The sequence below is a fragment of the Xyrauchen texanus genome, chromosome 17 (genome assembly GCF_025860055.1).
Source record: "Xyrauchen texanus isolate HMW12.3.18 chromosome 17, RBS_HiC_50CHRs, whole genome shotgun sequence".
Taxonomy (NCBI): Eukaryota; Metazoa; Chordata; class Actinopteri; order Cypriniformes; family Catostomidae; genus Xyrauchen; species Xyrauchen texanus.
This window is the reverse complement of record NC_068292.1, coordinates 24,859,529-24,885,180: the sequence shown is the minus strand read 5'-3', so window position 1 is coordinate 24,885,180 and position 25,652 is coordinate 24,859,529. Positions and strand designations below refer to the sequence as shown.

At 37.2% G+C, this 25,652-nt stretch overlaps 3 protein-coding genes across 6 annotated transcripts; 1 reads left to right on the top strand and 2 right to left on the bottom strand.

The window, feature by feature from the left end:
* Positions 1-2,249: 2,249 nt before the first annotated feature.
* LOC127657880 (uncharacterized) lies at positions 2,250-16,426 on the bottom strand. Of its 2 annotated transcripts, XM_052146842.1 has the most exons (3): positions 16,022-16,426; positions 3,082-6,548; positions 2,250-3,051 (listed from the first exon to the last, which is right to left on the bottom strand). In XM_052146842.1, exons 1-3 carry the CDS (start codon positions 16,407-16,409, stop codon positions 2,404-2,406), a joined length of 4,503 nt encoding a protein of 1,500 aa, XP_052002802.1. In that variant the 5' UTR covers positions 16,410-16,426; the 3' UTR covers positions 2,250-2,403. The 2 variants fall into 2 exon arrangements, with proteins under 2 accessions (XP_052002802.1, XP_052002801.1); XM_052146841.1 differs by having other exon boundaries at positions 2,250-6,548.
* Positions 16,427-16,908: 482 nt separating this feature from the next.
* LOC127657609 (uncharacterized) lies at positions 16,909-20,308 on the bottom strand. 3 transcript variants are annotated; one of them, XM_052146475.1, is made up of 4 exons: positions 20,023-20,308; positions 19,182-19,868; positions 18,482-18,907; positions 16,909-18,356 (listed from the first exon to the last, which is right to left on the bottom strand). In XM_052146475.1, the coding sequence occupies exons 2-4, from the start codon at positions 19,486-19,488 to the stop codon at positions 17,563-17,565; spliced, it is 1,527 nt and encodes a 508-aa protein (XP_052002435.1). In that variant the 5' UTR covers positions 19,489-19,868; positions 20,023-20,308; the 3' UTR covers positions 16,909-17,562. The 3 variants fall into 3 exon arrangements, with proteins under 3 accessions (XP_052002435.1, XP_052002437.1, XP_052002436.1); XM_052146477.1 differs by having other exon boundaries at positions 18,482-18,889; XM_052146476.1 differs by having other exon boundaries at positions 19,182-20,308.
* A 2,915-nt stretch (positions 20,309-23,223) lies between these two features.
* On the top strand, positions 23,224-25,510 carry LOC127657610 (trypsin-3-like). The gene is made up of 5 exons (XM_052146478.1): positions 23,224-23,382; positions 23,686-23,845; positions 24,114-24,367; positions 24,878-25,014; positions 25,241-25,510. The coding sequence occupies exons 1-5, from the start codon at positions 23,343-23,345 to the stop codon at positions 25,388-25,390; spliced, it is 741 nt and encodes a 246-aa protein (XP_052002438.1). The 5' UTR covers positions 23,224-23,342; the 3' UTR covers positions 25,391-25,510.
* Positions 25,511-25,652: the final 142 nt, after the last annotated feature.

Sequence of the window (25,652 nt, the reverse complement as noted above, 5' to 3'; positions counted from 1 at the left end):
TAGCATGTATATATGTGAATATATACTGTGTATATACATATAGCTTTTCACCCTAATATATATCAAATGCAAATTAATTATTTAAAAATCATACAATGTGATTTTCTGGATTTTTGTTTTAGATTCCGTCTCTCACAGTTGAAGTGCACCTATGATACAATGCTTTGTAAGTAGGAAAACCTGCAAAATCAGCAGTGTATCAAATACTTGTTCTCCCCACTGTGTGTATATATATATATATATATATATATATATGAGGGTCTATAATAGGGTGGATTGGGAAAATGTGGCAGTTAAGCTTGATCTGGTTATTTTGTAATAAATGTACTATTTGATAAATGTTAAAATTTTTGTCCTGTAAAATATAGTGAATTTCAAAGTAGGGTATTCATTCCCTTTACAAGAAAGTTATAGATGTTTAACGTTCTTTGTGAAATATATCAGGACTCAGTGCATGGGTTTTCACAAGTTGGGAAGACACTACAAATAAATATAGTTAAAAAGAACCATATTCCCATAAAATAGTTGACATTCAACTCCTATTAATACAAAATGTTAAAACTTTTGGCCCCTGTTATTAACTCTGTAATAAATTAGGACATATATTATTTACAGTACAAACTAATTATCTACTAATATCTTTTTTCAAATCAAAAATACATTATATATATATATATATATATACTGACCACTTACCTATAGGAAAACTTACCCCATATGGCAGGTGTTCAACAACATAATGTAAAATAAATTAATAAATTAAACAAAGATTTTTTAATTTTTTTTTTTACAAATTAGAAATAGGAAATTGACAGCTTTTTAGATGACAAAGATGCAACATAGCCCAGTTTTATATTGTGTTTTGGGGTGACCAGGGGTTGTCACACAGGGAAATCACCATATTTCAAAAACGCTAAGGGTTTGAGTAAAAAGTGACCCAAATGTGTTTTTTTTTCTAGCAGTGGTTTTGTGTATTGTTTCAAATGTCTAGTTAACATCTAATTTAATCTCTTAAATGACAGGATTTGTTTGTAATTTCTGTCCTCTAAAATTTGAATATTATAACTTTTTTCTTACAGGTGTAGGATAACAAAGTGAACATAATAAGCATACAGTTAGGCAAGGGTCAACTTTACAGTGGAAGTATAAATGTGAGAGTTTAAACGAATGGTTGTTGTTCTTAAACAAATTGTGTTCTCCGTACATGGGTATTTTTCTTAAATGTCAGGTTGGGAAAAGTTGTAAATGTTATACATTTTTTAATTACAATATTTACAAAAATATAAATGTTGCCATGAACAATTGTTTTACTGTTTACATTTATATGAAAAGCCTATAATGGACCTTATTCACTGTAGTGCACTTTTTGATTTTTGGCGTATGAAAACGAGGCTGCAATGGATAGATTAAGTCTCTTCCATGGTTTGTACTGTTGTTTAAAAGTGTTTTTAATTGTTCTGCAGACAAAATGCATACCATTGAAGAGACTGCAGTCTGTACCTCAGCCTTGTTTTCATTCCCCTTAAAAATATAATATGGCATTACTGTGAAAAAGGTCTATAGACCATTGCTGTTGAATAACAGCTTCCATTATGACAACTTACCTCATGAGGCTAGACAAACTGCCAAGCTATTGGTATTGGTTTTCCACAAAAGGCAAACGTGTTCAACAAACTACATTTTTTTCCCCAGGGAAATAAGGTAAACAGGTATTTTTTAGACTTAGAAATATGTACCTATGCATAAATTCACTTTCAAGAGACAAATACTCACAAAAGAAAGAAAATATAAACTAGCCAGTCTCCCCTTTCATGATATGCTAAGTTACCAGCATGATTTTAAATGTTTATTAATGTAGTATAAACCCAAAAATAAATTTGCAGTTTTTTATATTGTATTACTTCCCTAATTTGCAAGTAAACTAATAAAGTGTCAAGTGTCAACACGTTTAATTCAGTAGCAATGCCTTTTAACTCATTAGCTCTTTATGAATCATTGAACAAATTTGTAGTAGACAATCATATTACATGGAAAGAATAATTTCTTGAGTTTAGCAACTTACTTAAAGTGGTTGACTTGAGTTTAAATATCAATAATTTTCTTAAGGTATTTAAATATTTGCTTATGTTACAATAACACTGCGCTTTTTGGTTTTATCAAATATGTATTTATGTTTAATTTGATTTGTGTGGTTTATTGCACAAGGGTAACAAATCACATGAAACTAGTATATATTTACAGCTGGAAAATTTAATAACTGAATAAAAACATTAATACGTTTTAAAATCTTGAACAGACACTCCAGCAGTTTAACAGCAATGTACAGTAAAACAGCAAAGATACAGTCTAAACTTATCTATTGTATGTATATCTTTTTTTTTCTTCTTTTTTTTTAAATCAAACTCAGACATCTCGCTGTGCATGTTGCATATAATGCATCTGTAATTCTAACTCTCCAGGTAAAGAACAACCACAGATCATGCAATGGAATAGGTGATCAGGGGAAAAAGGCATTTTATTGACAATTTTGTGTGGCTCAGTTTGTTGGGCTAACTGAGGTAAGTTTGTCACTTGTGGCATGAGTGGCATCTCATTTATGGTGCTCTGTGAGCTGAAGAAGATGCCTTGTGGTAATGGACCTGGAAGTTGCCTTCCAACAGAATGTATTGGATGAGGAGCAGGTAAATTAAGGGACGGTGGAGGAAAAGCCGGTGAGATAAAAGATGTAGGCTGATTTAGAGAAATCTGCCGCCCAGACATTAAGGCTACATGCTGCTGTGCTGGGATATGGCCTTGTTGAACTGGTCCATTTAAAACTGGAGTAGTTTGAAACCCCCAAATAGGGGGTCTTTCCCCAAGAGGAAAACGAGCTGATGGATATGGCATGTTAAGTGGTCCCATCTGATTTGATGGAGTCGCACTAACCCAGGAAGGAGGCATTTGAGTCTGTTGCTGGAGCTGTGGCTGATGAAGATGTTGTTGTAGAATCTGCTGTTGTAGCTGCATTTGTTGATGTGGAACCTGCATTTGCTGTGGTAGCTGTTGTGGAACCTGCATTTGCTGTGGTAGCTGTTGTGGAACCTGCATTTGCTGTGATAGCTGTTGTGGTACCTGCATTGGCTGTGATAGCTGATGGGGAACCTGCATCTGCTGTGGCAAATGGTGGATTATTCTGTTTTGCTGCTTCTCCAATGCATCTCCATGTATTTCTTGAAAACTCACAGTTGTAGACATTTCTAAATGTGTTTTCAGACTCCATGGATTAGCGTTCTGTAAAGAGGAAACACCAGTGGATAGCACCATACCATCAGTCTGACCCAAAATTGGCATTTTACCCAGACCAGGGGACTTCTGGATTTGCAAATCGTCCTTTCTAACATGAGGACCTTTATTAGATTCAATGCTGGTTGGTGCATCAATGTCCATGGTTACTTGGTCATCCTGTGGTCTAGTTTGTACAGAATCACAGATCACTGACCATTGTGATTGCTTTTGGTCTTGAACATTAAGCAGCTGGTTTGGTGAGCTCTGACTTCTGGATCTTGGCGACTGAGTTGTCCCATCTAGAGATGAACTCCTGTCTGTGTGGTGTGGTGATTCCGGAGAGTTTGGTGTATTTACCCAGAGAGAAGGATGCTTTCCTTTTTGCTCTTGATCATTGCCAGATATTTTGATCTCTGGATAATGATTAGTAGCTAAGCTAGGTTGTGCTGACACTGGCACGTTTGCTCGAGAAGTTTGCTGCTTGTGCCTGAGGTCTGGAAGACCTGGCCACTGCATCTGCACATCAGTTGGCTGGGTTTCTAATAAACTCTGAGAGTGCAGCAGTTCTTCTGATGGGGGCATAATTTCAAATTGCCATTCTTGCTGCAATTGAATTGGCTGGGAATGATTTTGTGCCTGCAAGTGCTGTGATCTCAGCTGCATGCGTTGATGGCTACCTGCATTGAAGCTATGTGACTGTTGAGGAACCAAATTTGGCATCTGACCGGGTAGAGGGTCTTGTTGTAGAGGCACTGACCTCCCATTGTCTCTGTCTAACCTCGGCCTACCCCTACCCCTCCTCACACCACTTGCATTTACTCTACCTCTTTGAGAATGTACGGACATAGGATAACTGTGACTCGGTCCTTGATGCTTGCGCATATGTATCTTTTGATGTACAAGCAGACTGCTAAGCCAAGGGAATGACTTATTGCACTCCTGGCAACGGTGGGGTCTCTCCCCTGTATGAGTATTAAGATGGTCACGGAGCAAGTAGGCTAAGGAAAAGCTTTTGTCACAAAGATGGCATTTGTAAGGTTTTTCACCTGTATGTGAAAGCATATGCCGCTGGAGCTGACTCTCATCGCTGTAGCCCTTACGGCATTGCGTGCACCGGAATGGTTTTTGTTGATGCAGCCTCTGGTGCGTTTTCATGTTATGAAGAAATGCAAAATCCTTACCACAGTCTGGGCATTTGTATGGCTTCTTCCCTGTGTGAATAATGGAGTGCTGCTGCAAGTAGCTACTAAATCTGAAGGACTTTTTACACACGTGACACTGGTAACCCTTGCTATGTATGCGCATGTGGAGCTCTAACACTGATCGGTAACGAAAGCATTTTCCGCAGTCTCTACACCTGTAAGGTTTCTTTTCTGTCTGTTCTCCCAATCCCCCTACTCTTGACATACTGTCAATATCTGCCTCATCCCTATACTTCTTTTCGGGGACCGCTTTAAACTGATTTGAGATACGTGATGTGTTTACACCCAATGTGTTTGTCACATGTATTTGTAAATGTGACTGCAGGCTGGATTCCGTTGGGAATTTGAGAAGACAATATCGGCATGAATAAACCTTATCAAATCTTCGGCCATTGCTCATCCTTTCATACTCTGCTTCATGGATTAACATGTGTGCTCTTAGCTCAGCTGCTTTACAAAATATTTGAGGGCAAAGAGGACAGTTGCGCTGCTGCTCAACATTATGGTTTGTGTTCTCTTTACCCAGACCTACCACCTCTCTGCCATGAGATCCATTATGTTTTGTAACATATGCCTCAGACCTAGCTGAGTGAGAGATCTTTTTGTGTTGGCGACAATGTGCTCGCATGTTTTGAGCAAAAGCAAACTTTCTTCCACAGTATGAACAGTGGTAAGGCTTTCGGCCAGTGTGAAGATACTGGTGCTGTTGCAAAACACTACTAAACTTGAAGCTCTTCACACAGACTTTGCACTGGTGTGGCTTTTCTATTGCATGCCTGCGTCGATGGTCCTCCATGATGAAGCGATGCCTGAAGACCATATTACAATCTGGACACTCAAAAGGCTTCAGAACAGCATGGGATCGTTGGTGGATATGTAGTGTGGCCACACTCTGAAAACCTTTGTTGCACTCTAGGCATCGATATGGACTGTCTAAAGAGTGACTTTGCATGTGGGCATTTATGGACACTCTGTACTGGAATTCTTTGCGGCACAGAGGGCAGCGAAAAGGCTTCTCCACATACTGTTCACAAGCATGAAGCCTTAACCTAACCATTGTACAGAAACGCATACCGCAGTGCTCACACTGAAATTTCCTCTGTTTTTTGTACATTTTGCAGTTTGACAACCTCTTAGAAAGTAATTTTGAATGTGAACCTTTTGAAACAAATCTAGTTTGGCTTTCTTCTTTATGTGTACTGCGGTGTTTTATGAGGTCACTTCGATGATGAAAAGTAATGCCACATTCCTTACAAGTAAGGGAAGCCTGCTCATCCTGGTGCATGTGAAAGTGTCGATGCAGATTAAATGTTTCCCGACGAGTGAACTTTTTACCACATTCATTACATTCCAGGCTGCTTCTCCTTTGCTTGACAAATAATCTTTTACCACCACTCTTAGATTCATCTTTTTCTCCCCTCTCTTCTGTGTTGGGCTCAACCTTTTTCATGCTGTTGGGATCTCCTGTTTCCTCTGTCTCCCCTTTCATTGCCTTGGTAGAAGTCTTCATTTTATCTGCTGCTCTGTCTTCTGTGTTATGCTTAACCTTTTCCATGCTGTTGGGATCCCCTGTTTCCTCTATCTTTCCTCCCATGCCTTGCATTGCCTTGGTAGAAGGCTCCATTTCATCTGCCCCTCCCCTCTCCTCTGTGTTGTGCTTAACCTTTTCCAAGCTGTTGGGATGTCCTCTTTCCTCTATCTCTCCTTCCATTGCCTCTGTAGAAGTCTCCATTTCATCTGCTCTTCCCCTCTCTTCTGTGTTCTGCTTAACCTTTTCCAGACTATTGGGATCTTCTGTTTCTTCTGTCTCCCCTTCTGTGGCTTGTATTTCCTTGACAGAAGACTCAATGTCTTCATCTTTTCTACTCTCTTCTGTGTTGTGCTTAGCCTTTTCCATGCAGTTGGGATCTCCTGTTTTGATACCTTGCATTTCCTTGCCAGAAAACTCAATTTCTTCACCTTCTTTTGTCAACTGCTCTCCATCTTTTTTCAGCCAGAGTTTTTCCTCTATGGCAAGCTTTGAATCTGAGCTGAGGTTTTCTATAGTTTTGTCCACTATTTCCTCTTTATCGGTTTCTTGCCCTGTGGAGTGATAGCAAAACACTTTAAAAGCAACATAAAACCTCAACAGTTATGGGCAGTAGCTTTGCTACAAATAGTGAAGCTATTAGCTTGAATACATTTCTGAGTAGCGAGGTGGTAGCTTTGCTAGTTTTAAAATCTAGTAGCTTTTTAGTAGCGAAGCCATATGATTTATTAGGTAGCAGTGTAGCTTTTACAAAGTGGTAGCTCTGACAAAAGCTACACCACTTCATCATACATTACACCAGTGTTTACTATCAGCAATTTTGAATCAGAACTAAAGATGCCCAATTCACAAATGATTTGTTAATTTGAGTTGATACTTACAATTAATTGGTCACACATGAAAAATTTCACGATCACAATTCAAAGGAGTCTGAATTGGTTTGCGATTCAATAAGAATGACTCTGAGAGCTAACACATGAGCTGCTGAATCATTTGGTGTGCATTTTCACTTGACAACATGCTCAAAGAATATTTTACCATACGGAAAATGAAGATAACGCTGGATGAAGTGGATCTACAATCAACGGAAACAAATGCCTCCTATCGTTTGCCAGTGATGAAGGAAGTTCAAAATGTGTGCAGCTTGAGTATCAAAACACGCAGTAGCCTACATGAAAACACATGTTTTTTGGACATGTACTATTACCTGGAAGTACACTGTTGATACAATTGTATAAGAATTCTGTAATCAAATGACGAAATACCATGGTAGTCCATGTAAATACAAAATGGAATATAAATATGCATATTGTACCCCAAAGTACCATGGTAATACCATCTGATACCCTTAGGAGTTTTTTCAGCAGCAGTGCTATTGTGCACGCTTCCTCAAGCCCACAAAGCCGGACCCGTGTTAACGTGTATTGGTCGAGGAATAGCTTAAAACAGGGGTGTCAAACTCAATTTCAGCCTGGGATACATCAGGATTTATTTGTGCCCTCAAAGGGCCCGTTGAAAATGTGGAACCAGCACATGCTTTGTTTTGGTAGCACCCATGCAATTAACAATAATTTTGCATATTATGTGCACTGAAATACACATTTGACAGTACAGCATTGATTTTGAGGTTGGGATGCAGATGAAATTATGATATCAAAAACAGTGACATCTTTGGAATAAATAAACACCTAATTTTTATGGTTGTTTTTATAATTTTAAGTTGTGTCTCCTTTACAGATTCCTTTTATCAGGCTACTGATAAAACTATAGTCATCTCTTGTAATTTCTGAAAGCAAACAAAACAATCAGAGAGAATATCAACAGAACATTTTCTACAGTTGGAAACTGATAGCTTGGTCCATAACAGTTATGAAAATGTACCATAGTCCTTCCATATTTTAATAATGATATTTGTAATAAATCCATGGTAACCATAGGTAAAAACCAAGCTTGGCTCGTCACTACCATGATTAGTAACTATGGTTTCTATATAAAGAACTATGGCATTTTTTCTAATGAAAAAACAGCAGTCTAAATACATTTAGAATTTTTTTTTTTTGCCACAATTACCAGTTAATACAATACAGTTATTGTCACTACAGTAAATCCATGGTAAATGTTTTGTAAGTGTTGTGATTTCAAAATGAAAAGCCTTCTAATTTATGTTTTTTCCTGTTTTCTTTTTCAGTGCCATTTAGAATGTGGGGGATGTTTTTTTTAAACTAGATTCATCACCGAGACATAAGAGTTTTGTAACATACAATTCTGTATTGCATTCAAATAAGTTTTACGATCCCCACCGCACATCTCATTGGTTTACAAGTGCATTTAAAACAGTCTGTTCAGTTGAGACCAGTCCGCAAATTACTTCACCTGCTCTGCGCTCGTGCTCCTTTATCCATGATTGAGCATTGTTGATAACTGATCCATGTAGCGCTGTTTCATTCCTCTTTTGATGCGAGCAAAAAGCACTCCAAAATTTACAGATGTCAGGGGAAGGGGTCATTAATATTCACAAGGAAAGCACTAACTGATTGTTCAGAGAAATGTTGCGATACCCTGCCATCCAATGTTTCAGAAATGAGCGTGCTGGCTGATTGAACTGAATTGAACTGAAGCGAGTTTGACACCTGTGTGTTATGTGGTGATGTCACTGTGAGTATGTGCATGTATTTGTGCTGCAAAATGCATATAGGGCAAACACTGCATTGTTATTGCCCAGATGTACTCTCTCTCTCTCTCTCTCTCTCTCTCTCTCTTTCTCTCACACACAGGTTTGTTTCCCTATATAAGTGAGGACATCTCATACACTTCCATTGATTTTATAGTTGGCTAATGCTATTTTATATCCCCTAGTGCTACCCAAAAACCAACACACACACACACACACACACACACACACACACACACAGAGAGAGAGAGAGAGAGAGAGAGAGAGGAAAAGAATGTGGCCTCTGATCAAAAGCTTCCAGTACATTAAGAGATACAACAGCTAGACACCGAATTTAAGGATAAGATGAACAGGATATGTATGTTTTTATACAGGAATGTGCAAAGGAAATTATGTTCAAATAGGTGTGGGCCTGTAGAGGTAGTAGTATAAATATAAAAAATAAAAATGTAAAAATAGTGATTTTTCATATTGAGCAAATGGGTTTGTATGGGTTACATGTATAAATATGAATTTACATATTGTCTACATGCACATAGATTTTATATTGGACTGTATACTTGTATACTGTATTGCACTATACTGTACTATGCTATGGCTTTGATAAACATCATGTGAATATGCTTTGTCTATGACAGTATACTCTGTGCATTTGGTTGAAAAAAAAAAGATTTAATGTAGAAGCTTTTAATGTAACTTGCTACTTTCTCTGAAGTACAGCTTTTAGCTTACCTTAAAAAAAAAAAAATAAATAAATAAATAAATAAATAAATATATATATATATATATATATATATATATATATATATATATATATATATATATATATATATATATATATATAGAATCTCACACACACACAAATTATTTAACATTTTATAGTTTATAACCTATGCATAAGTTTGCATTCCCCTTTTGTTTACACAACCCTTTCAGAATTCATTTAATTGGGGAGTCACGTGCCGGCTGACGACGAGGATCGAAAGTGTGAACGGCGAGCTCTGCAAGTTTTAACACTTTTAATGAAATAAACTGGTGAGATCTGACACACTCTGTTCCATAAATGTTCTAAGAGCACAATTAGTTCAAAGAATTCAAAATCACATTAAACATTATAAGACAACATGCTCAAGTTGACACTCCTGAGCAGGCTGCGAGCCTGGGAGTCAGTTTAGTCAGAGAGGTCCGGGAAATGTGGCAAGAGATGCTGAACATGTCGGCAATTCTGACGAAGTTTTTTGCTGACTTGGAGGATCTTGCTGTGATACGTTGATCGATCACTGCCATGGAGGTGAAGTTCACTGATGTGGTTACAAGAGTCGGGGATGTTAAGAAATAGATCGATTACCTGGAGTCATCGGAGAGGGAATTATCTGCTAATCCGCAAGAGACCAATGTGGATTTGGAGCATGTCTGGGAGAAGCTGGAGGACATGGACAACCGCAGCTGGTGGAAAAACGTCCGAATCATTGGAATTCCTGTGGGGCGAAGAGGGACAAGATATGGTGAAATTCTTGGATGGTCTCTTTCCAAATCTGCTCAACATAGCAGGCCATAAGCTGGAAATCGAGCAAGCTCACAGGGTTCCTGCTCGGCGATCTGCAGAGGGAGACTGATCAATTCTGGCCAAATTTCTGATTTCATCCGATAAAGATCTGGTGTCACGTAAGGAGTAATGGAAGGCTTTCTTGGAAGAACCACAGCATTTTCTTTTTCCCAGACTTTGCAAATTCGACAAGAGAGAAATGTCATTGATTCAAGGAATGCAAGAAACTTTTCAACGGGAGGTTGCTTTTGCACTGATATTCCTGGCCAAATTGAGAATAGGATGGCCGTAAAACATTTACATGCCCACAGCAAGCGATGGCCTTCATGGAGTGAGTGGGTCATCTTGTTGTGCTCACATTGCAGCCAAGTGGACTGGGTCACTGAATATTCACTTGACTGTTTGAAGAATCTTTTTGTGCTGGTTCCGACTAGCGGCTGGAGTTTTTTGTAGAGTAAAACACCTTCAGGACAGTATTATGGACGAGTCTACATGCTCTTTGTGCTTAGTCTGCATATTGGTTGGAGTTTATTTTGTAGAGCAAAACACATTCAGGACATGAATGAGAGGGACATGAGAGTTTTATGGATGAATCTACACCTCTTTGTGCTTATTCCGCCTATTGGCTGGAGTTTGTTTTGTGGAGTATTTCTTGCAAAGTCATTGGAGTAAGTGATTTGCTTCCACTCATGTTGCAGCCGAGTGGATCGGCTCACAGAAAATTTGCTTGACTGTTTGAGAAATCTACACACTTTTTTTTTTTTTTTTTTTTTTTTGCTGGTTTCCATCTAGTGGCTGGAGTTTATTTTGTACAGTGTCACACCTTAAGGACAGTTTAATGGATTAATCTACATGTTCTTTGTGTTTATTCTGCCTATTGGCTAGAGTTTGTTTTATAGATAATTTTTTGCTGTGTAATTCTGTATCACAACATTTGTATAGAAAATGTGTAATGAGCAGTAATGAGTAATCCGATGGCAAAGCTGTCGTGGGGGTTCTCGTAGGCATTCATGGACTATTTGAGTTTGGAGGGATGGACGCCAGTTATGTTGTGTGCGGGGTTAATGCACACGTTTTTTTTTTCTGTTTGTTTTGCTTCGGGGATGTTCGGGTTTTGACGGTTGCACTAATGTTGGATTTTGTTGATGTTGTTTTTATAATCTTGTTTATGACAAACAATCTATTTTTTCTTATATGTCAAATTGTCAAATGTTAATATGACTGGATTGTCTCTCTCCACATGGAATGTGAATGATTTGGGCACCCACAAAAAGAAGCAAGGTTATTTATCTTCTTAAGGGTAAGAAATGTGATATAGTGTTTCTTCAAGAAATGCACCTTTCTCTAAAGGAATTTTTTTTTTAATGCTTCACAGGATGTGTAAAAATCTTGGTCTTAAAGATATTGGGAGACTTTTGAACCCATCTATTCAGGACTATACATTTCAGTCCATAATATTTACTCTGGAATATATTTTTTTTTATATATACCTAAATCCCTCATTTCATCTGTTGTTGATTGCTCAACTGGAAACATTTTAGTCTCAGATCACGCCCTGCTGTGTTTAGAGGTGTTGACACATACAGAGAAAAATAAATCATATAGTTGCTGCTTCAGTGTATCCCTTTCACAAAATCTTGATTTCCAACAAATGTTAAAGGCTGAAATCAATGGACACCAACTGGTGCTCAGCATCCTCTGTGGGCGTGGCTTGGGAGGCATTTAAGGCATCATACAGTATATCTCATTCACCAAAAAATCCAAAGTAGAAGAACTTGTGGAACTGAAAGGGAATATTAAAAGTGCAGAGGCAGAGCTGTAGCACCAAATGTCATCTAATGCCCTCAGGGAATTGACCTGATTGAAATTCAGATATAATACTATTTTGTAGGACAAGGTGGAGTTTTGGCTATTCAGGGCAAGATAGTCATATTTTAATGTTGGGGGACAAGGCAGGGAAACTACTGGCTAGATATATAAATCAGAGAGAGTCTTTTTCTACCATTCCCTCAGTGAAATATGCTGGTGGTTAAATATTTACCTTGGCCATTGATATCTTGATCTCTAAAGTTCCATGTCTTCGTCAACTGATGAAGATATTAGAAACTTTGTGGAACCATTAGAACTCCCTAAACTGACCACTGAGCAAATACATTCTCTTGATTCTGAGATAACCTTGGAGGAGCTTGGTGAGGTACCAATGTTTGATCTCATTAGATGCACAACAAGCATTTCATAAAATTAAATGGCCATATATATTTGCAACTCTTAAAAAGTTTGGATTTGGGTTAAACTTTATTCAATGGATCAGTATTATATATCATAAACCAGAGGCTTCGGTCCTTACAAATCAGACATAGTCTGCTCCTTTACTATTATACAGAGGGACACGACAAGGCTGCCCCCCTCACCTTATCTGTTTGCACTAGCTATGGAACCATTGGCCACAAGCATAAGGCAGAATGCTGAAATTGCCCCCATAATAATTAACGGCAGACCCCAACATAGATCGTTATATGCATTTGACCTACTTTTGTACGTAGAAAAAACAGAAACGCCTCTTACTGCTAATATTGATAGACTTTTTAAATTCTATTCAATTTAAAATTGACCACAAGTAATTTAAGCACTTAGTAATTACAAGACAGGCAGACACATTACTAAAAACAAATTGGCATAAGAAAATGGTTCAACTGAAAGATAATCTCGAATTTTGGAAGACTTCGCCCATGTCCATGGTAGGGAAGATCAATGCGATCAAGATGGTGACTCTTCCTCGATTTCTATATTTATTTTAGACTATTCCAGTTTTCATACCACTAAAACAATTTCCGGAATTAGAATCCACAATCATCTCATTTCTATGGGATTATAAAGCAGTCAGAATATATAAAAAGAAGAAGGAGGATTTAGTCTTCACAACTTTAGATGATACTATTGGGCAGCTAATCTACAAACCCTTGCTTGTTGGAGACACCTGAACAGGTTTGGATAGAATGGGCTTCATGTAAGAGGTCATCCCTAGAAGCACTGCTGAATAGCCAAATCAAAATGGACTCAAGGTTATATAATGGGAACGTAGTAATCCATAACTCTCTTAAAAATATGGAAACAGGTTAAGTCCTATCTCAATCTCCTGCGTATGTTTCTGGACAGATATGTAATAATCGTGCTTTTCTCCCTGGCTTACAAGACAAAGTTTTCTCCCAATGGATACAAAGGAATTAATTACCATAAGGGACTTGTATATTGACGATAATTTTGCATCATTTACTCATCTTAAACAAAGATATGAACTATTACCCTCTGATTTATTCCGATACTTTCAAATCAGAGACTTTATGAGAAAACACCTTGATGGATTTGAAAGCCCTAAGACAATACAACCCACTTGAGCATGGTGCTTTCTCTTTTTTGTGCTTAGATGTTAGAAAGGGTGAACACAAATACAGATAATATCAAGCAAGAATGGGAAAAGGAAATTGTTGTGGAATTAACAGACAAAACATGGGGAAATTGCCTTGACAATATACAAAAATGTTCTATTAATGCTAGGCATACAGTGATTAAATTCAAAGTTATTCATAGGCTACACCATTGAAGATCCAAACTACACAAGATTTACCCTGTTGTATCCTCTACTTGTAATAAAAGTAACATATCAGAAGGCACTTTCTTCCACTATTTTTGGTCATGCCTAAAACTTCTGCCATTCTGGTGACATATTTTTGAATTTCTTTTAGAAGCGTATACAATTAACCAGGCACCAGATCCAAAGCTGGGCATTTTGGGGTACACTGAAAGTATAGGAGATAAATATCAGTCACAAGCTATTTCTTTATGTATAGTATTAGCAAAAAGCTTTACTACAGAAATGGAAGATGCCCACCTTTGAAATATGGCCCAGGGACCCAAGTAACATGCAGCACTTAGAGGAGTTGAGACCATTTAACAAACAAACCTTGGACATTTGTGAAAGTATGGGACCCAATTCAATTCTTTATTAATAATCTTGGCTTATAGTGTTAAAACTTATATCTGGGATGTATGTGTACTCCATGTGCTTTGACTATGCCTAATTTAACTAAATTATGTTAAATATGTATACTATTTTGTCAACATCCGAAGGTAATTTCTCTAATGTTTATTGACTTTCTTGGTTTTGTTGTGTTTTAATTTATAAAGGGAACAGATAACTTTAGTTCAAGAGACAGTATAAACTGGATAAGCCTTAATTTCATTTAAATTTCTTTATCCTTTTTGCTATAAGTCAATGTCAGTCTGATTTACATCATTATTAGTAGTAATAATTATTAGAAAGGTTTTAATTTATCTGTCTCTTATGTAAGGCATGTATGATCATTGCACCTTAATTTTTTTTTAAGGAATACAGATTGGCGACTTATTCTTGGACACAGGTCCAAGAACATAATGTTCAGTGCTACCAATGGCTGTTCCCTGTTATGAAAAGTAAAATAAAGATTTTAAATAAATAAATAATATCAAGATGTTTTCTTAGGGTTTTCTTAGGGTAACACAAATTGTGCTTCTCAATCAAAACACTACTGCTTATAGGCTGGATATCTTTTTTTTTTAGCCATATGCATATAATAAGCCGTCTCAATCTAGCAATGAATGCTGAGGAGGAGCCTAGCCTCAGAAGGTTTGGTCTAGGAAGGACACACCCTAACTAGGCTGCAGCTTTCCAATTGAGGAGCACCCAAAATGACCACAAAAATGTCAAAATACTGTCTAAAGGGGTCTATGTTGTTTTTGTTTTGTTTTTTTGGTCACATGACAACAAAATGGCTACCTACATGTTGGTTACATCACATGATAGTTTTAACTATGAATCTTATTTTAAAATAGAATTGTTTCAATTATTTATTTTATTTTTTAGAAATTATAATAAAAGACTATTCTGCACTACTCATGCCTTTTTTCAATAATTTCAGCTTTTAATGAGACATTAAGACCCAGAAATATCCAAATGACTCACTAATTAAAAACATGCTCAACACAGAAGTGTATTCAAGTAATTGTTTTGTGTGAATTGCATTTAATTTAATAGGTGCGCAGACAAGTGAGCGTCACTTCACTGACACATCAATGTCAAACCTCTTTCTCAGGGCAGTACTGCGTTTTTTACTACATAAAAAACAAAATGCAATTTTTCTTAGCCCTCTAAAAAATATGAACATATATTCATATTTTTATGAACAACTGTACACACACACACACACACACACACACACACACACACACACACACACACACTATGTAAATAACCTTCAGACCAACCAAAGTCATGTGACAGTGTATGCTTATTATAATGTGTCATACACCATGATCCTGTATTGTTGCTTTAATGCAAACTCTTTAAGTTGAATCTCTGAAGATAGTTGCCTAAAAGGCCTAAACAGAGAATATGTTTCAGAATTTGGTGAACATGGATTTTCGTACTTAGGTTTGTTTTTGTTGCAAACTGACGGTCCAGTAACTTTTATGAATAAAACTTAAAAAGAAAAAAGAAAATATGCATAATGTTTTTTTTTTTTTTTTAAATTAAATTCTGAGAAATGGAAACATCTTAAACCAATCTTCAAGCATGAAAGGGTTAAACAAACTGTTGTGTTTCTGATTGGGTTAGAACAGGCCAATTACAGAGTAATTGTTACTACCCGAAAAAACGCTCGCGGTTTTGTGGGATCTTGCAAAGGCTGAATAAATGTGTAAAATTGTACCAGAGTGTGCGATATCCAACGGAGCGTGCCATACACTGTCTGCCCTTTATGCAAAGTTGTACATACCTTTGTTTTCATTGTGCAAATTCTCCGACGCCGTTCCGAAATCCTCCCCAGACTCGGTAGAAACGCTTTCACTGCTTTTATTTTGAACGTACACGTCCATTTTTGGCTCGCCCATCGTTGCAGATGTCGAAAAACATTCCATTCCTGATGCATCTTTGTTTCGTGGTGGAAGAGCAGGGCCATGTGGAGATGAATTTTCACTTGCTGGTAAAGACGGAACATCGTAGTCAGTCGTTCTCTTCGCGTCGCTGCCTCGTGCACAAACCTCCGCGTTAAAAGTAATAATTGCAGCAGATGATGACTGCAGTTCTTGATTATCTCCCGTGGGTGTACCGTTAGTGAGTTTATTATGTAATTGTTGTTCGGATTCAGGTTGTACAGTAGCCATGTTTCACATTTTTTCTCTCTTTTCTCCACCCCTAAAAACATGGAAGCAAGCGACTGATTGGGAGCGCGTGTACTACATATGCGCCCTCTGCGATTACACTTAAAGGGACACAGGATTAAATTTTTTTCCCGATTTGCATTTTAAATTTACATTCAAATTGTAAATTTGTTTATGTTATTGATTTAGCTGATTTATTTACACACTTCGTAGTGTTAACAATTCCATTAACCGTGAACAGATTGTCAGAATTTAAGGAAATCTGCAATCTAGCAAAATCATGCATGGGTCTCAGGTCTGAAGGACAATGTATACTAAAAAGCAAGGCTTATTTAGTAATATTTAGTTCATTAAAAAAAAAAGAATAGAATAACTGTTATATTAAGAATTATAATAACTATAATTAGAACACATTATTAGGAGTAATAATTATACAATAAAATTGTAATACACATGTATGTCCTATAATTTCCTGCTTTAAAAAAATACATGATATGTGTAGATTGCTTTTATTCAAATGTTATCATAGCCAGACATTTTTTCCAAGTACAAGTGATTTTTGTTAACATGAAAAGTTTGTAAAATATGTTATTGATCTACAGATGCTATCATACATTGCATGCAAAGTGATTGGGCAGCCCTAGATATTACATAAATTCTGAAAAATACATGTATTTCATGTCATCATGAAGAACTTTTAAGCAATATAATATACTTTCAAACAACATGTTTTTTATTACACAGTGAAAATAACTAAAGTAAAATGTCATTTTGTATCAATCTTTGGTGCCCAAACAAAGTATAAATATGAATAACGTGTTTTCTCACTACATCGTGAATACTAAAAGGGTTTAAACCAGCCCTTAAGAATTTCTTTTGAAACTTGCAATTATTATGTATAAGTTTAAGCCAGAATATCTGTCCATGATTTACTATAAGCAACACAAGAGTTCAGAGGTCAATTTAAATATAGTTTACAGCTTTTTGATGTATATATACACTTTAATATATATATATATATATATTTACAACAGGCAAAACAAAAATGTGGCAGCAATGACATGGCACAATCTGCAACTAGCTAGTTTTATAAAACGTTGCTTTAAATAAATAATTTAACTGCAACCGAGTACAGTTTATTCTTCCACATCTCACATCAACGTCTGCGTCTTCGTCTAAGGTCTACAGTCCTGCTGCGGCGTTGCCGTTGGGTTCCATTTATGTCAGTTGGTTGTTCAGTATGCCTAGTACCATCTAAAATATCTGGAGGTGGTGGTATAGGTGGGACAGTTGCTGGAATTTGCTGCTCTAGCTGTGGATGCTGATATGGATGCTGTTGCTGTAATAACTGTTGTTGATATGGCTGTTGTTGTGGAAGTTCCTGTTGCTGTTGTGGAATTTGTTGTTGTTGCTGAAGTTGTTGTTGTGGACTTTGTTGCTGTTGAGACTGAGGTTGCTGATGCTGCATCTCAAGCAGTCCCAAAAGACGTTGCAAAAGTACATTATTCTGCTGTAAGCTATTTGTAAGGGCCTCTTGCGATGCCACGAGTGTCCGCATATCACGTCTAAACCCATCTGCAAACTCATGCAGGTTCTGTTCCATGCGATCCCCAAGCTGCATGGCTGCTTCCCCCAGACCCCGAAGTTCATCTTCAAGCCATGAACTGCGTTGAGGAGGGGGCTCCAGTGGGCCCTGGTGGGTCCCTAAGGATGGTTCTGGGCTTGGCTGAGGGGTCCCATTGAGGAAGGGGGCACTGTAAAGGGGCGAAGGAGGTAGCCACCGTTCTGATGTTGGAGGTGGTACTATTCCCAGGCCCAGGCCTAAACCCAGTTTATCTTCCATGCTGTTCTCCACACCTTCACAATCCTCATCTCCATCATCACCCTCTTGCTCACCAGCTTCTTCCTCCTTTTCAAAACCATCTCTTTCAGAGCCATCTCCTACTGCAACTGAAAAAGAGAGGAACTTTACATTAATGTGTACATTGTCCTCTACATAAATTGATTACAACATTCCCATGATTGACATACTTCAAGACACCACAAAATTTGGGATCAGTCAGCAAAAACGTTACCTGGATCAGTATCTGACAGGCAAGTAAAAGTGCCTTTTCCCCTGGTGCTCTGCTTTTGGCGAGATTGCTGAAGCCTGGGACTAACGTGAGCTGACCTTCCCATAATTGCAGCCCCTCGACTAGATGGCAGGTAGCAGGTGCGATGCCTTGCATCAGCCAGTCTACCACCATTACGTCTCTTCAGGTCATCCCAGCGTTTCTTCACTTCTCTTAGAGTTCGTGGGACTCTAGACACAGCATTTACACGCTCAAGTATCCCAGCCCAAATGCGCTCTCTTTCTCGGCGCCGAAGCCTCCCAGCTGGACCGAATAGCTCCCCCTCACACCGGGTAACCTCTGATACCAACACCTCCAGTTCTGCCCCACTGAAGCGGCTTTTTCTTTTTCCTGCACCTCCTGCGGCTAATGCTGAAGAAACACCCCTGTCTTCCATTAAAAGGCACATTTTTTATTTAAAGGCATAGCCTGAGGCTATTTAATGGGGCCTAAGACTAACATTCAGCCTATAATCTTCTTTTGTGTTACATGGAAGTGTAAAAAGTCTTATGGGTTTGGAAAGACAAGGTATGTAAACAACAACAAAAATTGTTGTGTATTAACCTTTTTAAATGTACTGTAATATTAGCAATAATGTTTCCATAAACAGAATCACTTATTAACAGTTTTTACAATCAAACACTTTTCAAAATGTAAAGCTTACTTGGGTCAAAAGGGATCAGTTCATCTGAAGACATTCCAGGTGCAACTATGTTGGGATGCACAACCACAACATTGAAAGGGAGGCTGGCAGGCAACCCACCATTCGGGTGGTCACAACTGGCCTCTGAGTCTTCATCTTCCCTGGTGAAACCATCCTCTGAGACCCCACCTCCAAAGGGACCTTCTGGAGACTCCACTTTGATGTGCATAGGAGGTGAATGCTCATACAGCAACCCTCCCTCTTCGTAATATTCAGCCATGGATAAGTTGTGGTTTACAGACACACCAACTGGACTGCTGGACAGCATGCCATTCACATGGAGGGTGAGAAGCCACCATGCTGTTCCATGGCAAGACACTCATTGCTTCATTGTGATGTTTACCAAGGATAGATTTAATAATAGGCCCAGTAATTAAAAACCCACATAAGACAGATGTTTTCTTGGAAAATACAATAGGCTAAAGTACCGTTTTATATGCATTTAGACTAAATCTGTGCAGTTATTTCGGTGTCTTTGTTGTCTGTATATTTGTGATGCAAGGAAACAAAAACCTGTGGCTTCCGTCCAAAAGCGACACTAGGAGATGTTCTTCAGCTATGTTTGACATTATGTACACGTATCGTATACATGCAAGGTTGCGCTGGCGTTACTGAGACATCAGAGATACCACTTAATTGCAAACGAAACTGAAAATGACAAGGAAAAGAGGCAACAGAGATGGTGTTAAATAACATTAAAGTCAGCATGTTCAATATAGTTGGTTTCAACCTTTTTTAGATATTAACATCATTAACATTATTTATAATAAGGGCATATCTTGAACGCAAAGACCAAAATTACCTTTGTCGCAGCAATGCGCGTATATTCTGCACCACATCCGCAATGCCTGCGCATTCCGCATAAATTACGTTAGCCTGTACTAGCTCTTCACAGGCAAATACTGCTGTTCGTGTAAACGATGTATGCGACGAACCAGTAAAACGAAAACAGTATGGTTTTTGAAAAATAAGAATCCGTGCTAACACGCCAGATTGTAATAAACAGGCAAAACATTTAAAAATCGACAATAAACCGAATTACAAGAATAAATGCAAAGATAACCTCTAAAATTCCTAAATGTACACAGACAGCGAGTCGCAGGGAAATGACGTCATGTAGAGATATTTGCAATGTAGCTATTTCTAATATTCGCAGCAAATAACTGAAATTATTTTACCTTCCCTTCTAAGGAGTTAAACACTACGTTTTTTTTTTTTTTTTACCATCTTTTCTCCCAAATAGCAAAATACGTTTTTAAACCCAAATAAAAAGAGTTGAGCTGCGTCAGTGAAGATCTAATGTGAAATTGGACTATCAAAACGCTATGATCCAATTTGAACCTCGTATTTTAAGATGTATCCTCTTGAATGCTAAATGTTACTGCATAAGACTTATAGAGATAAATTTCCACACGCACAATTACACATTTACATCTACGTTATTAGGGGTCCAAGCACTTTTGTATGTCCCATTGTTAGGCTTCAATTAATTTTGAAAGCCAGTTTCAATGTAGACACACAGAGAAGTCGTGACAACAAAACGTTCTTGAATATTTAAACAGTTATTGGCAAGGAATGAAATACAATTCATTAGACACACTCTTAAAAATTACAGCAATTAGAACCTAAAAAAACCTACTTTGGTTTTGGCCGATATAATTGTAATTTAGTTCCTGCTCAATAAGAGTATGTCACATTACAATGTCAAGGTCATGAATTTGATTCACAGTGAAACACATATGACCAAATAATGCACTATAAGTCACTTTGAATAAAAGTTATGCCCTATGGTATTTTTATTTTTATGTTGTCTGCTTGTTTATCCAATACAATTGTAAAAAAAAAAATATTTTGAAAAATATTTTGTAATTATTGTTTGGAGGAAAGAATTCACAGAAATGTGCTAAATATTCAACCAAGAATGTTTTTTAAATATATATATATTAAAAAAAATATATATTGGTGGAATATTGGTATATATATATATGTGTGTGTGTGTGTGTGTGTGTGTGTGTGTGTGTGTGTGTGTGTGTGTGTGTGTGTGTGTGTGTGTTTTTACTCCAAATAATAATATAAAATGTGCATTTATATCCAATAAAAATGTCCATGTTAGGTAATCAAAGAAGAATAGCAATGTTTTTTTTTTTTTTTATCCTCGCATGGCCTTCCTTACCATCTGTATACTCCCACAGATGCTAATAATTAATCTGTTGTGCTGGTATTGCCAGTGGAGTCAAAAGTCAAACCAAGATTTTACCTTACACATAGCATAAAGAACAAGCACATTAAAACTATAAGCCACGAGAGGCTGTGCATCACACAGATTTTAACATGGACAAGTGGTAGCAATATGATAAAAGGCACCAATGTTCACTAAACTGTAACATTTTGTATTAATGATAATCAGAATGAATCATTTTTCTGGTAAGTAATGTATTTTGGCGGCCTAAATGCATGCTGCTTGAATGTGCGGTCACAGGTGTGCATTTATATAATTTTTCCACCTTTATGAATTGCAGCTCATCCGGTTAGAATAAAGAGTCTGAACTATCAATTTTATTAATAATTTTAGTTGTTGTTGTGGTTGTTTCTATCATCTCCTTTTTATGAAAAATGTTCATAGTTCACTTGATGGCCTCTGTAAATGTCATGTTCTCTGTTGTCTTTTGTTTTTGTGCTGTTATTTTTAAGTTTAGTTTAGTTCCTGTTTCCTGTTTGGTTTTTGTAGTCCTTTGTAGTTTCATTTTATGATTGGTTTTCCCCTGATTAGTTCTCTTTCCCTGATTATTTCCCCAGGTGTTCCTTATTCCCTTGTCTGTTCCATTTGTGTATTTAAGCCCTTTAGTTTCCTTGTTTCCCTTGTTAGTTCTTGCATGTGTTATGCTCTGTACTAGGTTTCCTTGTTTTCCCCCTTTGTCCTGAGTTTTCCCCTGTTTTGTTAATAAAGCTGCATGTAGATCCACAACCTCTGCCTGCCTACGTCACAGTAAAATGGTATCTGTGAGTTCACATATGATCTCAATTTAAAAAAGCACATATTCTCATTAAAATGGTAATAGCAAAATCGTCTTGTAAATAAACATAAACATAAAATGATAAGTACAAATTACTTACCAATGTTCAAATGGTGAACCAACTTCCAAAGGCAACTTAGAAGAGGTTACTTGACCTCAGCTGAGTATTTTTATGTATGTATTTATTTTCATTTAAATTTTTTATTAAACTTTCACTAGTCTCTCATTATTTAATCTTTCTCTGTGTATTTTAGTGCAACTCTGTAACCCTTTTCTGTGTATAGAGATGATCTATGCTGTGAAGAACACTGGTGTTTTTGCTAATTTAGGCAACAACAACCATTATCAAATGTACAAAATAATTTAAACAAAACATGTACTGAGCCCATATTTCCTGACAAACAAGTTATGAGTAAAAGATTTATTCCAAAGCCCATTATTACAAGGAAAGAACATTATCATTATTGTAGCCCCTCATTAGGATCCCAAGAAAAAGCTATGTTTTTTGGGGCACAGTAAAAAGAGGTAAATGAACAGATTTCTGTAACTAAATCTTAGACTTACCTAGTCATTAAGGTACCAGACACTTTAGATGATAAAATGGTTACTTCTGTGAATTCTGATTGGATGAGCCATTGTAAAATACACACCTTTTAGATGCTGCTTTGACAGCATACCATTATTATAATGAGCTATGCTACTTGGCATAAGAATTGTTTCTTCCAGTAATTATCAATAATAATACATTTCCCTTTATTGATATCAATTTATTGAATATTAGTGTCTTTAATCATAATGCTGTTGCTGCCATTTTATAAATTCATTAACAGTTTTGTAGTAAAATCAGATTATTTACTCTGTTTTATGTAGCAAAGAATTAATGGAAATGTATTTCTAATAACCAGTGAATTCCTTGGGAGAGAAAGCACTGTGCATCATATTGTGTCAATGTTAAACAACATGTTAGATTCGCACACTAGTTACTATTTACGGCTTTAATGTCAACAAGTGGATTAATGTTCTTGAGATTTATCTCAAACTTTGGAGTAGGTTAGGTATATAAAGTGGGTCTGTGGCTATCCAAGGCATCAACCAGGGCAGGAAAACCATGAAGGTGTTCATTCTTTTAGGCCTGTTTGCTGTGGCATGTAAGTATAGTGATACTATATAAGATATATACTGGACTAGTACAGAACTAATACTGTTTAAGGTGATTTAAATAATCCTGTAATCATTGAAAAATAATCTTTATCGTGTTAATGCACACAGTTTGTAACATGATAGTAGTTACTAGTAGTTTGGGGAAATTAGATTTCTATTTGAACAATTTTAAATGAACTTCACTTAAAGTATGTTTACATACAGTAGGAGTGCTGACTGACAGTTATGTTTAGGCATAGCTATGCTTTCAGAATATTGTCATTTCATGTTTTTATCTTTTTGTTTCTCAGATGCCGCTCCTCTTGATGAGGATGATAAAATTGTAGGGGGATTTGAGTGTAATAAGAATGGTGTTCCATACCAAGTTTCTCTGAATAGCGGATACCACTTTTGTGGTGGTTCTCTGATCAACAACCTCTGGGTCGTGTCTGCCGCTCACTGTTACAAGTCGTAAGTAAGATTTTTAATTAAATGCACAGTAAAAAAAAACTTGTTATTGGTACTGCCAACGCTTGTTACAAATTTATATATGAACTACAAGGTTGTAGGGTGTCAATCTATCTAACCGTCATAGGCCGCAGTGTGGTTTTGTTTTGTTTGTAATTTATCGATAAAAGTCTTGTTCATACTGTGCTAAACGTTAAGTAAATATTTGCACACTGTGCAAATTTATGTATATTTTGTGTAGCAAATCATACACCTTTGTATCTGTACTCAGCCGTGTCCAGGTGCGTCTTGGTGAGCATAATATTGATGTTAACGAGGGCACTGAGCAGTTCATCGACTCTGCCAAAGTCATCAGGCACCCTAGTTACAACAGTAACACTCTGGACAATGACATCATGCTGATCAAACTGAGTCCAGCTGCTACTCTGAACAGTTATGTTCAGTCTGTTGCTTTGCCTTCAAGTTGTGCTGGAGCTGGTACTGAATGCCTGATCTCTGGATGGGGTAACATGAGCGCGAGTGGAAGTGAGTGACTTTAACTTGTACTACAGTACTATAATGTAACGTATTGTAAGCCGGTCAAAAGTTATAAGACCATCCAAAAATAATCTACTCCTGAAAAAGTATTTCATACTAGAGAGTAGAGACATTCTAGGTTGAGACGGGTCACTAGCATACAAATGAATGGGAGAAATCAGAATGCTAAATTTGATGGGTGTAAGAATAAAAGAGTCAATTACCTTTTTGAAATGGACATCAGCTTTCTATTTTCTCCCAAATTGCATGCACAGTAGTTGGACCTGCCTGAAACTTTTAGTATAATTTCAGCTAAAGAAGCACGGTTTATGATATAATTTTATTTGATATATGTTATTTGATCATAATCTTGACCAATCATTTTGGAGATGTCAGTCTTTCATCCATTCATTTAGACAGGTACTGTACTTGTATGATTAGAAATAGCTGCCCAGAGGCATTATGAATATGGTCGGCGAGTGACCTGACTTGTCTCTAAGGTTTTTTTGTTTTATTAAGGCAACTATCCCAGTCGTCTGATGTGCCTGTGGGCTCCTATCCTGAGTGACACCACCTGCAGAAATGCCTACCCAGGTCAGATCACCTCCAACATGTTCTGTGCCGGCTATATGGAGGGAGGCAAGGACTCCTGCCAGGTAAGAGACTGCAAGTTAATGTACTGCATATTTTAATGTCACACTAAAAGAACATTTTTGAGAAAAAAAATAAATATATAAATAATCCAACTGGAATATCTCAGAGATTCTGACATCCAATTCACATTGAGGTGGATTAGCTGCACTGTGTGATGAGTTATATGTGCACCTGGGTGCAATTAGTTACTCAGTCATAACCCCACAATAAAATGCTTCTGTTTTACAGGGTGACTCTGGTGGCCCAGTGGTATGCAACAACGTGCTCCAGGGTATTGTTTCCTGGGGCTATGGCTGTGCCCAGAGGAACCAACCTGGAGTCTATACCAAGGTTTGCAACTATACCTCTTGGATCAACAGCACCATTAACTCCAATTAATCAAATCCAATTAATCATCAAAGATGTTACCAAAACCATACCATTCTAGTATTGGTCCATACTGCCACACAGTCAACATCACATGACTAGCCAAATAAATGTTTGAGTTAAAACTACAAATGAATGATTTGTATGTCTTTTGTTTATGGGTAGTTGACATTGAAAGTTGATATGTCCTTCAGAATGACATGCTATATACACACCATCTGAAACTATTTTAAACAGCATTTTGGTCATTCTTTTTTAGTTATTATGCATGCAG

Coding starts and splice junctions, on each gene's coding strand:
- LOC127657610 (XM_052146478.1), top strand. CDS start 23,343: ATGAAGGTGTTCATTCTTTTAGGCCTGTTTGCTGTGGCAT. Junction 23,383..23,685: donor AGGCCTGTTTGCTGTGGCAT/GTAAGTATAGTG, acceptor TTTGTTTCTCAG/ATGCCGCTCCTCTTGATGAG. Junction 23,846..24,113: donor GCCGCTCACTGTTACAAGTC/GTAAGTAAGATT, acceptor ATCTGTACTCAG/CCGTGTCCAGGTGCGTCTTG.
- LOC127657609 (XM_052146476.1), bottom strand. CDS start 19,488: ATGCTGTCCAGCAGTCCAGTTGGTGTGTCTGTAAACCACAACTTATCC. Junction 18,908..19,181: donor ACTGATCCCTTTTGACCCAA/GTAAGCTTTACA, acceptor TTTTAATGGAAG/ACAGGGGTGTTTCTTCAGCA. Junction 18,357..18,481: donor CCTGTCAGATACTGATCCAG/GTAACGTTTTTG, acceptor TCTCTTTTTCAG/TTGCAGTAGGAGATGGCTCT.
- LOC127657880 (XM_052146841.1), bottom strand. CDS start 16,409: ATGGCTACTGTACAACCTGAATCCGAACAACAATTACATAATAAACTC. Junction 6,549..16,021: donor TTTGCACAATGAAAACAAAG/GTATGTACAACT, acceptor ATCACTCCACAG/GGCAAGAAACCGATAAAGAG.